This window comes from Scylla paramamosain, chromosome 39 (genome assembly GCF_035594125.1).
Source record: "Scylla paramamosain isolate STU-SP2022 chromosome 39, ASM3559412v1, whole genome shotgun sequence".
Taxonomy (NCBI): Eukaryota; Metazoa; Arthropoda; class Malacostraca; order Decapoda; family Portunidae; genus Scylla; species Scylla paramamosain.
Genome location: NC_087189.1, coordinates 13,509,882 through 13,523,352, shown reverse-complemented (window position 1 = coordinate 13,523,352; position 13,471 = coordinate 13,509,882). Strand labels below are relative to the sequence as shown.

General features: G+C 39.4%; 1 protein-coding gene across 1 annotated transcript in view; it reads left to right on the top strand.

Annotated features, from left to right (window-relative positions):
* LOC135092242 (transient receptor potential-gamma protein-like) overlaps positions 1-13,471 on the top strand; it is a 180,257-nt gene that overhangs the window by 145,391 nt on the left and 21,395 nt on the right. Inside the window, 1 exon segment of the mRNA XM_063990616.1 lies at positions 11,175-11,192. Within this exon segment, the coding sequence (XP_063846686.1) occupies positions 11,175-11,192 (18 nt within the window).

Below are 13,471 nucleotides of genomic sequence, written 5' to 3'. Positions count from 1 at the left end.
GTAACGATAATTTAGAGATTTGCTGTGTATGTGGGTGTGTGTGTATGTGTGTGTGGGGTAGCAGACATCCCCACCACAGTTTCCCACCTCACTTCTCTCCTCCTTCGTTCTTTTATTGTTTGTCTCCTTTGTTTTGCTTTCCCCACCTTTTTCTGTCCTCGCCTCCCAGCAGCTGACGCGTGACAGGTGTGCTGCTGTGTTGCTGAGTGCTGTCCACCTGAGAGTCTTGTGTTACTCTCTCCTCAGCCTGTGTTGTGTTGTAAGATCTTCATTTATCCTCACTGTCAGTCATTAGTTCATTGTTGTTCTCATTTTTACTCCTCATTCATTCATTTCCGATTTCATTAATTACTTTAGTCTTTGTCTGTATCCATTCTTTATTTTTTTGTCATCTTTTCTAGTGTTTCCATTGTCACTCATCTGTTTTTGTTATTATTCACTTTTCATTCTTCATTGTGTTGTCGTCTTTTCACTTATTTCCATCGTCTGTCATTGCATTCAGTCAACTTGTCATTGTGTTTGTTATTCATCTTCATTTGACTTCATTATTTTAGTATTGTTCATTCTACGTCTCATTGTCTCTCATTATTTTTTTTTTCACTTTTCATTCTTCATTGTATTGTCATCTCATCATTCACCTTCACTATCCTCCATCATCTTTTCGTATTATTCACTCATCGTGTCACCAAAATATTCATCATCTTCACCCTTCATCATCTTAATTAACATCACTCCTTCCTCATTCACCATTCCGTCATTTTCTCGTCACCATACATTTCACCCTCACTTTCCTTCCTTCATTTTTTTTTTTTTTTTTCGCACAGTGTCGGGTATTTGAGCGTTGTACCCCAAATCATCATTTCTCGCGGTATTTCTATGAGTCTAGTTTGTTTTAGGCATTCAAGGTACAAACTTTCTCTCCTGCAGGGATTAATTTACCTCCAAACTTTAATGTACCTCTCTATTAACCGTTGTTCTGTGTTAAACTGTGGTTATTATTATTATTATTATTATTATTATTATTATTATTATTATTATTATTATTATTATTATTATTATTATTATTATTTGTAGTCTTTCTCGGGAGTATATCATCTCTTCTCTAATTCTCTAATCAAACTAATATCACTTTCTCACCTTTAAATAACTAGTAATTTATTTATATTATCTTTATCTGGTCCCAGGTGAATTATTATTACTATACATTATTATTATCATTTGTATTGTTTGTTTTGGAGCTGATTATCTCCTCTTTATTTCTCTGATCATCGTAATATTTCCTCTCACTTGTAATAATTCGCATCTGTTTCCTCCTTTCCGTCCTCGCGTTTGGTTTCATCTTGGTGGGATTGCTATAAACTTTTCCTTTTCTTCTATTTATTTTCTCTATTTTTCTTTTGTCTGGCTTGCTAACATGGCCGTTGTCGCCCTGTGGAGTCCCCCCCTCTTTCTTTCTCTTTCTCTCTCTCTCTGTTTTCTCTTTCTCTTATTTTCTCTCTCTCCCTTTCGTTGCTTTCGCCATTAATCATTTTTATTGTTGTCGTTTGGTGTTTTGTGAAGCTTGATTGTGTTTTTGTTTATTTACTTTCTTGTATTCATTATTTACATGTTGCGCTGTTTAGTCTTTCTTTGTCTTCAGTGTGCGTGCGTGTGTTTGTATGTCTCTGGCTGGGTGACGGCCGTTTGTTTGTTTGTTTGTTTGTTTTGTATCCTTTTGTGGCTTCTTCATTCCTCATAACCGTGACTATGTTGTTTCCTCCTTTCTTCTTTCATTCGCCTCGTTAACTTCCTGTTTTGAAAAGTTACATTTTGTCCGTTTTCTTTGTTGTGGAGTGTCCGTTTTTTACTACCTCGTGTTTATTCTCCTCTCTTCCTTCCCTCTTTCTTCTTAAAGGACACTTGCGGCCAAAACATCACCTTCTGTTTTTTTTTTTATTCTTTTTTATAAACTGTACCTTTTATTACCTGTCCGTCTTGTGTTTATATAAATTTTACCCTCACCTGTCGTATACAACCACACCTTTACTTGATATAAATTGTGCTGCTTCTCACCTTATTTCACCTGTCCATATCTATCTATCTCTATCTCTATCTCTATCTAGCCACATCTTTTTATATAAATTATGTGTTTTCATTCCTACCGTATCTCACCTTATATAAACTAACCACACCTTTACCTGATATAAATTGTACCTTTCTCATATCTCTCCTCCCCCGCCCCTCACCTGTGTGTCTACCGTTCCTTCCCGCCCCACGGTCCACCTGTCTAACCTCACCTGCTCACCTCAATGCGCTAATTAATTTACCTGCATGGTGTTTACAGGTGAAGAGGTGACTGCTCGTAGTGTCACCGAAAGTTAATTGATTTTTCCCCCTGAAGATTTATGGAGTGCTTTGTTTAAATTAATGACTCGTTTTGTTGTTTTTTTGTCGTATTGTAAGTTTTTTTTTTTTTTTTAAGCAGTTTCATTTGTTTTTATTTTTCTTTTTTTCTTTTTTTTAATATGAAGATTATTTTTGTTGTTTTGTTTTGCATTTCTTTTTTTTTTTTTTTTTTTGGGGGGGGGCTCGATTTATTTATTTTTTATTTATTTATTTTTTTATTACTTTTTTCGCCTTATTCATCCTGCCTTCCTTCCTTCCTTCCCTCCATCCTTCCTCCATCCATTCCTCCATCCTGCGCATCCTTCCTTCCCTCCCTCCATCCTTCCTCCATCCATTCCTCCATCCTGCGCATCCTTCCTTCCCTCCCTCCATCCTTCCTCCATCCTGCGCATCCTTCCTTCCCTCCCTCCATCCTTCCTTCCCTCATTTCCTCCACATCCCTGCCTCCACACAAGTCCCCACGTCCTTTATCTTCCTCCTTCCCTCCAGCTGTTTTTCCTTTCCTCCCTCCTCTCTTCCCTTTAGCAGAACCAGGTAAAGCAAGCCTCCTCCTCCTCCTCCTCCTCCTCCTCCTCCTCCTCCTCCTCCTCCTCCTCCTCCTCCTCCTCCTCCTCCTCGTCCTCGTCCTTCATTCTTGTCTGCTTTAAAATTTCAAATAGCACTTTCTGCATGCCTGCCCTCACCTGCCTTTTAGATTTTGTTTACGAGTAAATATGCAAGCACATGATAACATTTTTTACTTTTTTTTTCATTTGTTTACATTTATATATTTCAGTTTTACATTTCTTTGTCATTCGTTGAGTTGCGTTTGTTGTTTTGTTTGTTTGTTTGTTTGTATTGCGCTTCCCTTCCCTCATTTTTTTTCTTTTTTTTTTTTTAAGTCATAAGTGGTTACAGTTTAACGTTTTTCTTCTTCCTCTTCTTCTTCTTCTTCTTCTTCTTCTTCTTCTTCTTCTTCTTCTTCTTCTTCTTCTTCTTTTTTGGTTTTTGTTTTGATTATCCACGAAATATCAGTAGTTTTCGTATTTCTCGTTATGTAAGTTATTCTTTTGTCTTTTTTTTATTTACTCATTTATTTATTTATTTTTATTTTCTTTTTCATTATTGAAGTGTGCTTTTACATGTTCTCTTCGCTGTCAAAAGGTAGAAGTTATTTAATTTGTTTCTATGTTTTCTTTATTCATTCATTTCTTTTTGACATTCTTTTTGTAACTAACTTTTTTTTTTTTTTACATTTTATCAATATTCGTTTCTCTTCTTTTTTTTATCTGCACTTATTTGTAACTTTTGCGTTTTTACTATTTTTTTTATCAATTTCTGTTCCTTTTCTCTTTTTTTTTCTGCATTCCTTTAACTTTTTTTTTTTTTTACAATTTCTGTACATTTTTTTTTTACACTTCTCTCTTTTATTTCTGTATTCCTTATTAACTTTTTTTTTACAGTTTCGAATCATTTTTCTCTTTCTTTATTCCTTTATAACTCACTTTTTTTTTTTTTTTACTTTTTACAACTTGATTAATTTCTGCTTCTTTCCTCTTGTTTTCAATTTTAAGTTTGTGTACCGCGTGAGCTGCCACCGTGCCAAGCTGTATCTGCCCTTCACTGACTGCCTCACCCCCACTTCTCCTCCCTGGACCTCATCCCTCCCACTACTTCTCCCTTCAACTCCTGTGGCAAACCTTGTCTGTCATGATTTCAAAATTTTGCATCATCCTTGCAGTGCTTCCTCTCAAAATCCCGGTGCAACATTTGAATCCCCGTCTCTTTTGTAATCTCTTGATCCTAATGCATCCTTAAAAAACTTCCTTTACTATTAAGATTTCCATTTGGCATTTTCCTGGCTGTTTCCTCTCAAAATCTTCCTATGCTGTAAAACCTAAGTCTGAAATTTCTTTATATTCTGATGCATCCCCCAAAATTTTCCTGTAATATTAAGACTCTTTCCGTTTAGTGTCGTTATTGCTGCGTCTCCTGTCCTCCTCCTCCTCCTCCTCCTCCTCCTGCTGGAATTTAAACTCCCAAGTCTTTGCAGTTCCTTTAAATCCTGATGCATCCCCAAAATTTTCCTCCATGTTAAGATTCTTCCAGTTTAGCATAATACCAGAAGTTCGTGTGTCATTCTAATTAGCTGCTAACTCCATCAATTAAATTTAAGACCCTAAGCATGTCTTCTAAATTCCTCTTCCGTATAATATTCAGAACCTTAATTCCTTTCACATTAAAGTCCTTTCATCTTGTAGGAAATTAAATCTGATGCTAAACTTTGACTCACTTTGATAATTTCAGATCCCTGGCAGATCTTTTTTTAAACCTCCCCTCATAAAACAGACTAAACCCGCATTCTTTCATTATACACTAAAACTCGTTCACAATACATCAGACAATATCAAAGTTTATGAGTGGGTAACCGTCAACCTTCATTGTTACTCCTCCTCCTTCTCCTCCCGATTGGTGACAGACTTCTACCTTCCTTCCTAATTGGTCTTGAAAAAATCTGTCCTCTTTGCTGCTCATTCTTCGTTATGTTCATCTTTGACTTTCCTTGGTTCTCGAAATTAGTCTCGAGGAATTAAAACCTAAATCAAAATAAGATAACGACCGTAATTTCCTTCGCGGTAAATCTCCTGAAATGAAGTTAATTATAAGGAGAATTGAAATGACGTGTGAATCCCCTGAAATGAAGTTAATGATAAGGAATATTGAAATGTCGTATGCTGCTTAAAGTGGGTCGTGTAAGAAGAGAAATAGATGAATGGTACGATAGTTTTGAGCGTCTTTCAAACTGATCTCACTTATTCTCATAGATTCTCCTTTGCTGTAAAACTCTTTCTGATTCAGAGAGGAAAAATAATACATCAAAATCTTAAATGAATCTCTCTCTCTCTCTCTCTCTCTCTCTCTCTCTCTCTCTCATCTCTCTCTCTCTCTCTCTCTCTCTCTCTCTCTCTCTCTCTCTCTCTCTCTCTCTCTCTCTCATCTCTCTCTCTCTCTCTCTCTCTCTCTCTCTCTCTCTCTCTCTCTCTCTCTCTCTCTCTCTCTCTCTGTGAGTTTTCGAAATCTGTCTCAAGACTCTTTATAGAATACCATTGCCGAAATAAAATCACTTTAAATTTAGAAAAAAAAAAAAAGAAAAGAAAAGAAGAATCCTAAACAACAGTCTTTCAAGTCTTCTGATTTTACAATACATTAAAATCCTAAATGAATCTCTCTCTGTGAGTTTTCGAAATTTGTCTAAAGAACCTCTACAGAATCCCATTGCCGAATAACACTTCAAATTAGGAAAAAAAAAAAAAAAAAAGAAAGAAAGAAAAAAAATAGTGTTTTAAGATGTGTTCAGATTTCACACCAAGAGGGAAACAAAATTAATCAGAGTCGAGGTTTGGCCGTTGTGGTTCTGTTCCCTCAGCGCCTCATCCCTCGCCACGCAGCTCAGACTCACAAAACACAGCCACGGACTCCAGAACATTCTGTCTTAAAAAGTCAAGTAGAATTTTCAGTTCCACTATGAGTCATTAAAGAAAAAATAATCCTTACGCGTTTCTGGTCATGGAAATATTCAGCACTAAGGAGTAAAATTTTCAAATATACCTTTTCTCTTCCAGTATGAGTTTCTGGATATCAAGACGTTCATCCCTAAAAAGTCAAACTACCAAATAGATTTTTATCTTTTCCTCTACCAATCTGTAAATTAAAGTTACCTCTACGTATTTCAGGATATCAAAACATTCAGTTCTAAGGAGTAAAATTTTCCAATAAATCTTTTCTCTTCCTCTATCAATCTGTAAAGAAAAGCCATCGCTACACGTTTCTAGATATCAGTTTTCCACACGCCAAAGTTCCTCCGGCGAGTGGGTCGGTTAACGATACAAGCCAAAGTTTTAGGCCCATATTCTGAAACACTTCTGCGCCGCACTTCCACTACTCTCAAAAGGCTCTGGATGAAGTTACACGGATTTTTAAGTGTGTTTTTATGGTCCTAGAGACAGATTAACAAGATTTCGATATTATTAGCAGAAGAAATACTCTTGAGAACCTGTCTCGTCATCTCTTTGGCCTTTGAAGGTAGTCGTGGTGAGAGAGCAAAGCGTTTCTGAACACGAGGCTTTGTGTGACAGTTAAGGGAACAAAGAATTACAGTGACGCGTCCCTATCCTTCCTCTCTTGGCAAATCGTGCGCCTGTGTATTCCCAGCGTTGTGTCCTTCTTCCCCAGCTTCAGGTCATGCTCCAATGTAAACACTTTCTGTGCCACGTCGTCATTTGTTGGCTTGGTGTTTGAAGCCCACCCAGTTGAGTTCCTCCCTTCCCTCCCCGCTGTCAGTGTCGTTCATTGTCCAGTGTTGGCTGTCACCTGCTGCCACGCCTCGCTGTCACCTCCCCTTGCTTCTCCCTGGATGTTCTCAAGACTACACACGTACATTCAATGTCTCGAAACATTCCTTGGACCAACGCGTTCCTCTGCACCGTTGCGGCCAGCGGTGGACATATTCCCAATGCGTTGTAGTAGATTCCGTGCTGTCACTTCTTGCTGCAGCTGTGCCCACGATAAAAGAAGCATCAGCACTAGCATGTGAGGGAATTTGAGAAATGGACTATGGGAAATAACATGTTGGTACCACTGGTGTGAGAGGTGCCAAGTAGGAAGATATACCCCCTGTACTATAACACACATGGCAACTCTACCATTTCTGTGAAGCAAACAGGCCTGCTAACACCACCGACCGACCCAGAGACAAAGCATTTCAGTCATCCTACCCCAGGGTGCAGAAATGATTTTTATCGATGGTACATACATCAGTAATTGCGTCAAGATAAGAGCGTACCCACACCATCGCCAACTTTCTTGAATGCAGCTGGTTTACTGTGTGTCGGGAGTCAGGAATGGTTATCACGCCTGTACAGTGTGGAAGTTCCGATGCATTCACGTTATGGCGAGGCAGATTCCCAAGCCTTCTCTCTCTCTCAGATATTCCAACACTTCCTTCTGTATTTTTAACGTTTCAGTGCCTTAACTCTTCTTTCAACAGGCTCTTGGGGATGTTGCTGGGATTTCCAAGGATGAGATGGAGGAATGGAATTGCGGTAGATCTGCAAAGAAAGGGAATCACGGAGGAAGATGCAAGGGATAGAAACAACTGGCGGAGACTCGTACAAGGCGCCAAGCCCTCACTCTGGGGAAGCCGCCGAAGAAGTGAAAAAAACATTGCGAGAACCCGATTATCCTTTTGTATGTGGCTTTTGAAAAATACTCCTGCTTAAAGTCGAGAGCATTTAAGAATACGAATCCCAGCGTTATTTCAGTCTTCCTGTCACAGCCACAACATCTACTCATCCATTTCACCATCCTAGTACACCTGTCCCTCAACACCCAAGCATACTTTCTCTCAAGCACCTCAACGTTCTGTCTTACAGTTCTGTGCTCTCGTTTATACTTCAACACCAAACCATATGAATTAATTAACTTCATCTTTCCCACCCTCTCTTCCTTCCCTTACTCCAACACTACCCTCCTATTTTTTTTTTTTTTTTTCTGTACACCTACAAACAGTGTAATTAATTAACACGATATTTTTTCCACCTCAGCCGAGCGCTCTCTACCTCACTCCTGTTGTCTCCGCGCAATTTGATCCGCTCAGACGCCGAAAATAACAAAGCCCACAGGCACAGGGTACTCTCGCCTCTACAGCCCCGCCCGGAAAGCCTTTAATCCTCTGTGGCGTGTAAGGAAAACAGTCTTAAAGGGGATAATCTGAAAGCTAATTAAAATGCGAATGTATATAATAAGGAGGCGGAGCGGGAGCCTTTATAATGGTCCACTTAATAAGATACGAGGGTGACCTGAGGGAGCGACAAGTTGGTAATGTCATTCCCGTTTTCTGTCATTCCATTTTCTTCCGTAATCGATTCGAGGTGACTGTTTTTTTTCCGTTTTGCTTTTCTTTTTCTCCTATACTCATATGTTCCTATATTACCTTATAAGACACCTTCATTTATCTCGTCTTCGTGTCTTGGAGGAGCATAAGAGTATGGGAAAGTAAAGGAAGCAGCAAGAAGCCATCAGGCCTACATGTGGCGGTCCCTGTATGTGTTTCACCATTTACGGAGCCAAAAGAGGGTAAAAGAGGCTTAAGACATGATCAGAATCTTTTCCTCTTCCTTAATACAGGGAATTCAGACCTTGTTGCTGCGTGCTTCAAGTAATATTTATCTCACACAGAACACTTCTCCTGTCTGCCTCACGTCTTCACAGCAATCTGACGGAATTCATGGATAAGTTTGAGAGCATAAGAACATAAGAAAATACGAGAACCTGCAAGAAGCCATCAGCCCTACAGCAATCTGACGGAATTCATGAATAAGTTTGAGAGCATAAGAACATAAGAAAATACGAGAACCCGCAAGAAGCCATCAGCCCTACACGTGGCACTCCCTGTGTAAGACATACCTACCTGTTTCACTTAGTCATCCATCGCAGACTGGCCAATAACTGATACTGAAAATTACGAGATTGCAAAAATTCTGATTCTATTAAAGGATGTCAGAAAATATATATGCATTCATCAAGTAGCGTGTCTTTAGAGCGATTTGTCTATGTTCTTCTTGCCCCGAAACTGTTAATCTTCTCAGGTTGTGCTCTTCTTGCCCTGAAACCACACATTATCTGTGGATGCGACACTGACATCTTGAGGCGTTACAGTACACTGCTTGCCAACAAGAGAATGAACGTTAAGGCAGACAAGGACGCTTCCTATAGATGTCCAAATTCGTTTCCCTTTCCTGTAATAAAGAAAAAAAAAAAAAAGCCCACATCGAAGCAAAACCTCAACTCTACTTTTATTTTTACTACTTTTTTCATAATTTTTTTTCTCTTTTACATCCATATTACCTAGTCTGTTAGAGCCAAGATGGCGCCTCTTAATGAAGGACTTGGTTGTGGCATTTGGAAACTGTTACCGAGAGTGGATGCCCTTCCTAACCTCGGACACATGCGCCTGAGAACCTGTCTATCCCCAACACGCGTTACTTGCAGTGATCTACACGAAACTCCATCAGCAGCACAACGCCTTCAGTGCAGCACGTGATATAAGACGAGGCACATCTCTCTCTCTCTCGTTACAAAGAAATATAAAATCCTGTTGGTGGAGCTTAGCCTGAAATATAAATCACCCTCGCAATCGCATTTTTTTCTCTCTGTCTTTTTCCTCCTTTCTCTTCTATTCCCCTGACCGGCTTTGGTATAGGCTTTTGTTGACCGCATGACGTGTGTCTGTCAGTGTGTCTGCCAATCTGTCTGTCTGTCTGTCTGTCCCGCCCACCACGGCTCTCAGATAATCACGCTGCTTTCATGCCGTTCTCTATGAAAAATATGTGAAAAAAAAAGAGTTAAGAGGAAAAGAAAATATCGATTCATTGTCTTTATTTCACTTTTGTTTGTTTTATCTATCTCTGTCTTTCTATAGCTATGCAGGTGAAAATATATGAAAAGAGATCAAAGAAAAGGAAAAAGAAAATATTGATTCATTATTTTTATTTCATTTACGTTTATTACATCTATCTCTGACTTCCTTTGGCTACGCAGGCAGTCTTTTTTTTTTCTCTCTCTCTCTTACAGTTAGGTCATGTGAGTGATGATGATGATGATGATGATGATGATGATGGTGGTGGTGGTGGTAATGATGATGATGATGATGATGATGATGTGTGGTGATGATAACTAACATGTTTCTGTAATACTCACCTCATAAATAATTAGTACTGTGCTTAAACTAAGTCACTGATCTACCTGTAATTAGTGGTTTGTACTGACCTTGGTTGTTTGATGTCATTGACTTATTTACTGCAAACATTAACTCTTTATCTGAGAACTCACCAGGGCCCTTGTCGACCCTGAAAACTTGTCCCACCACCCTGTACACACTGCTAGGCCCTGAACCACCCTGTACACACTGCTAGGCCCTGAACCACCCTGTACACACTTGTCCCACCACCCTGTACACACTGATAGTCCTGAACCACCCTGTACACACTTGTCTCACCACCCTGTACACACTGCTAGGTCCTGAACCACCCTGTACATACTACCAGGACCTCACTTAGTCTGTACACATTTTTTTCACCACCCTGTACACACTGTTAGTTTCTGAATCACTCTGTATACCCAGTACCTACACTTGACCCACCACCCTGTACAAACTACTTGTCCTTGAATCACCCTGTAGACACTATTACTTTCTGAATCACTTGTATAACCAGTATCTACACATCGCACCACCCTGTATGTACATTCTGGTAGATTTTGCATCACCCTGTATATTACATTTCTTCCTGAACCACACTGTACTCTCACACTAGTTTTTTGTATCATCCTGTACACTTCACTTCCTTCTGAGCTACCCTGCACTCCGCTGGTAGTTTTTGAGTCACCCTGTATATTACTTACTGCTGAATCACCCTGTGCATACACTACATACTTTCTGCTACACCCTGTACACAAGCAGTCTATATATATATGAAAAAAACTCATTTTTCATCACCCTGTACTTATAGCGTTAGTATCTTGCGTCACCCTGTATTTCTGAACACGCCCTTGCACAGTTTGCATCACCCTGTACAGTAATAGTATACTAGGAACACCACATCCTATGCATCACCCTGTACACAGCAGTATATCCCTTTTGCGTCACCCTGTATCACCCCTAACACACCCCCCTCCCTATCATGGTAAGCGTTTCAACTAAGATATTTTTGTTTTTCCCTTTTTTTTCCGTTTCTTTCCCTTCCCCCCACAAGGGACGAAGTGGCTTCAAGGTAATATTTTCCGTTCTCTCTTTGTTCTCTGCCTCTCACCTCCACGCCTTGCACCCCACTCCCCTCTCCCACTTTCACACTTTCTCACCCATCACCTCTCATCTTTTCCCCCCAATGGAGTCTTGTTTATTATTTTTCCCTCACTGATATTTAAACATGCTCCCTCGTTTCCACCTTCCCCGTCATTCTCTATCTCATTATTCCCTCTTCCATTCCTTTATCCTCTCATTATTGCCTCTTACGTCTTTGTTTTGTCATATTTTAATCTGTCTCCTTGATTTTCTCTTTCTCTTCCCTCATTATTCCGTCTTTTATTTGAGTACCTCCCTTCATTTCCTGCGTTCTGTACTTTCTTATTCTTGTCTCTCATCATTTTCTTTTCATTTTCTCTCCTTCATTGTCTCCTCTTCTTCATTTCCCCTTCCTCATTTTCTCATTATTTGTGTTATTATATTCCTTTTCTTTCCCCTCCCTTCATTCCTCTTTTCCTCATTTCCCATCATTATTGTCTCATATTCCCTCATTGATGTTTAACTGTTTCCCTGCATATTCGCTCCTTCATTATCTCCTTTTCTCCCTCATTTCCCCTCCTTCCCTCCAGTGTTGCTCCCTCCCTCCCTCCTCACAGCTTCCCTCCACTTCTCGTTGTACAGAAATGGCGGTAGTGTTGTATAAATGTTTGCACCGCCTTCCTTTCTCCCCCTCCCACTTCTTCCCTGCCCTCTACGTGTCCCCTCCGCACCCCTTTCCCCTCCTCGGTCCCTGCCTTCCCAGCCCCTCACTCCCCAGTACTTCGTTGGGTTTAGTATGTCAACACTCCCCCCTTGAGGTACCACTCCGCTCTCTCTCTTCGATTGAATTATTGATAGCGTAGTATATTTTTTTTAGTTTTTTATCGTATTTTTTTTCTTTTTAGCCATTTCATTGCCAGAAGCCCCTGAGGTTTTTTTTTTTCTTTTTTTTTTTTTATATAGTACGTATCTGTTGGAAAAGCGCACTCGTGTAAGGGCTGCAGATCCGCTGAAGTTCTGATGATGATGATGATGATGATGATTGTGGGTAAACTTTGATCTGCATTCTGAAACATTTCTGGCAACATCTCCACTACTTTTTCAATAGGCTTTTACTTGAAATTACACGGATTTTTACTTATTTATTTATTTATTTATTTATTATTGTTATTTATTTTTTATTTTATTTATTTTTTTACGATTCTAGTGACGAATTATCAAGACTTCTACGTCATCAACAGGAGAAACACTCTTGAGAACCGGGCTGATCACCTCTGTGGCCTTGGAAAATAGTCGTTGTTTTTATCATTCTAGTGGCAGATTAACAAGATTTTTACGTCATCAGTGGAAGAAACACTCTGATCATCTTTGTATTTTTTTATTTATTTATTTATTTACTTTTAATAGTCGTGGAGAGAGAGAGCTAAATGTTTCTAAATAAAGACTTTTACTCCACGTTAGAAATTTGCAACTGTTTTTTCTCAGCCCAGAATGTATTGCATCTTTGTAACGGGTAGTGAAGTGAGGGACACCATCTTACGGAGCAGTGAAGTGAATCAGAATGACATAGGAATTATCGAGACCAGTGAGGAGAACATTAGAGATTTTTGAAGTGAATGAGGATAGCATAGAAGTCAAACAGTAGTGGAGAAGTCTCTGGAAACGGGAAAATAAATACACTAGTGATTGAAAAAGTGAAATTAATGGATAAGCTCGATTAAAGTGGGTTTTTTTTTTTTTGACAAGTTGAGTTAGCTACTTTTTTTTTTTTTTTTTACTTTTTTTATGTCATTTTTATATCCTTTCATTTCCTTTACTTTTCCCTCCCTCTTTCCCTCCCGTCACACCCCTTCCCTCCACCCCCTTCCTGTCCCTTAGTGAAAAGAAAACATGACGCTTATTTCCCTCCCTCCCTCCCTCCATCCCTCCCTCCCTTCCTCCCTCCCTCCCTCCCTCCTGCCTCATCACAGACTTAATTGAACGTGTCTTAGTCTCTAAATAAGCAAAAAAAAAAAAAAATGTAAAAAAAAATCCTTTACCTACCTAACCTCACCACTATTCCCTCTCCCTCTCACCCTAAGCATACACACCCTCCCATAGTCATCTTTCCTTTCATTTCACCACCCTTCTCTCTCTCCCTCTCCTTCTCTCTTATCTCGTCTCCTCGCTGCTCGGTTCTCTTTTGATTCACTGGCTAGATAAAGTTAAGACTCGCGGTGCTTGTAATTTACTTGTACCTGTACCTGGCGACGTATTTTTGACTAGTTT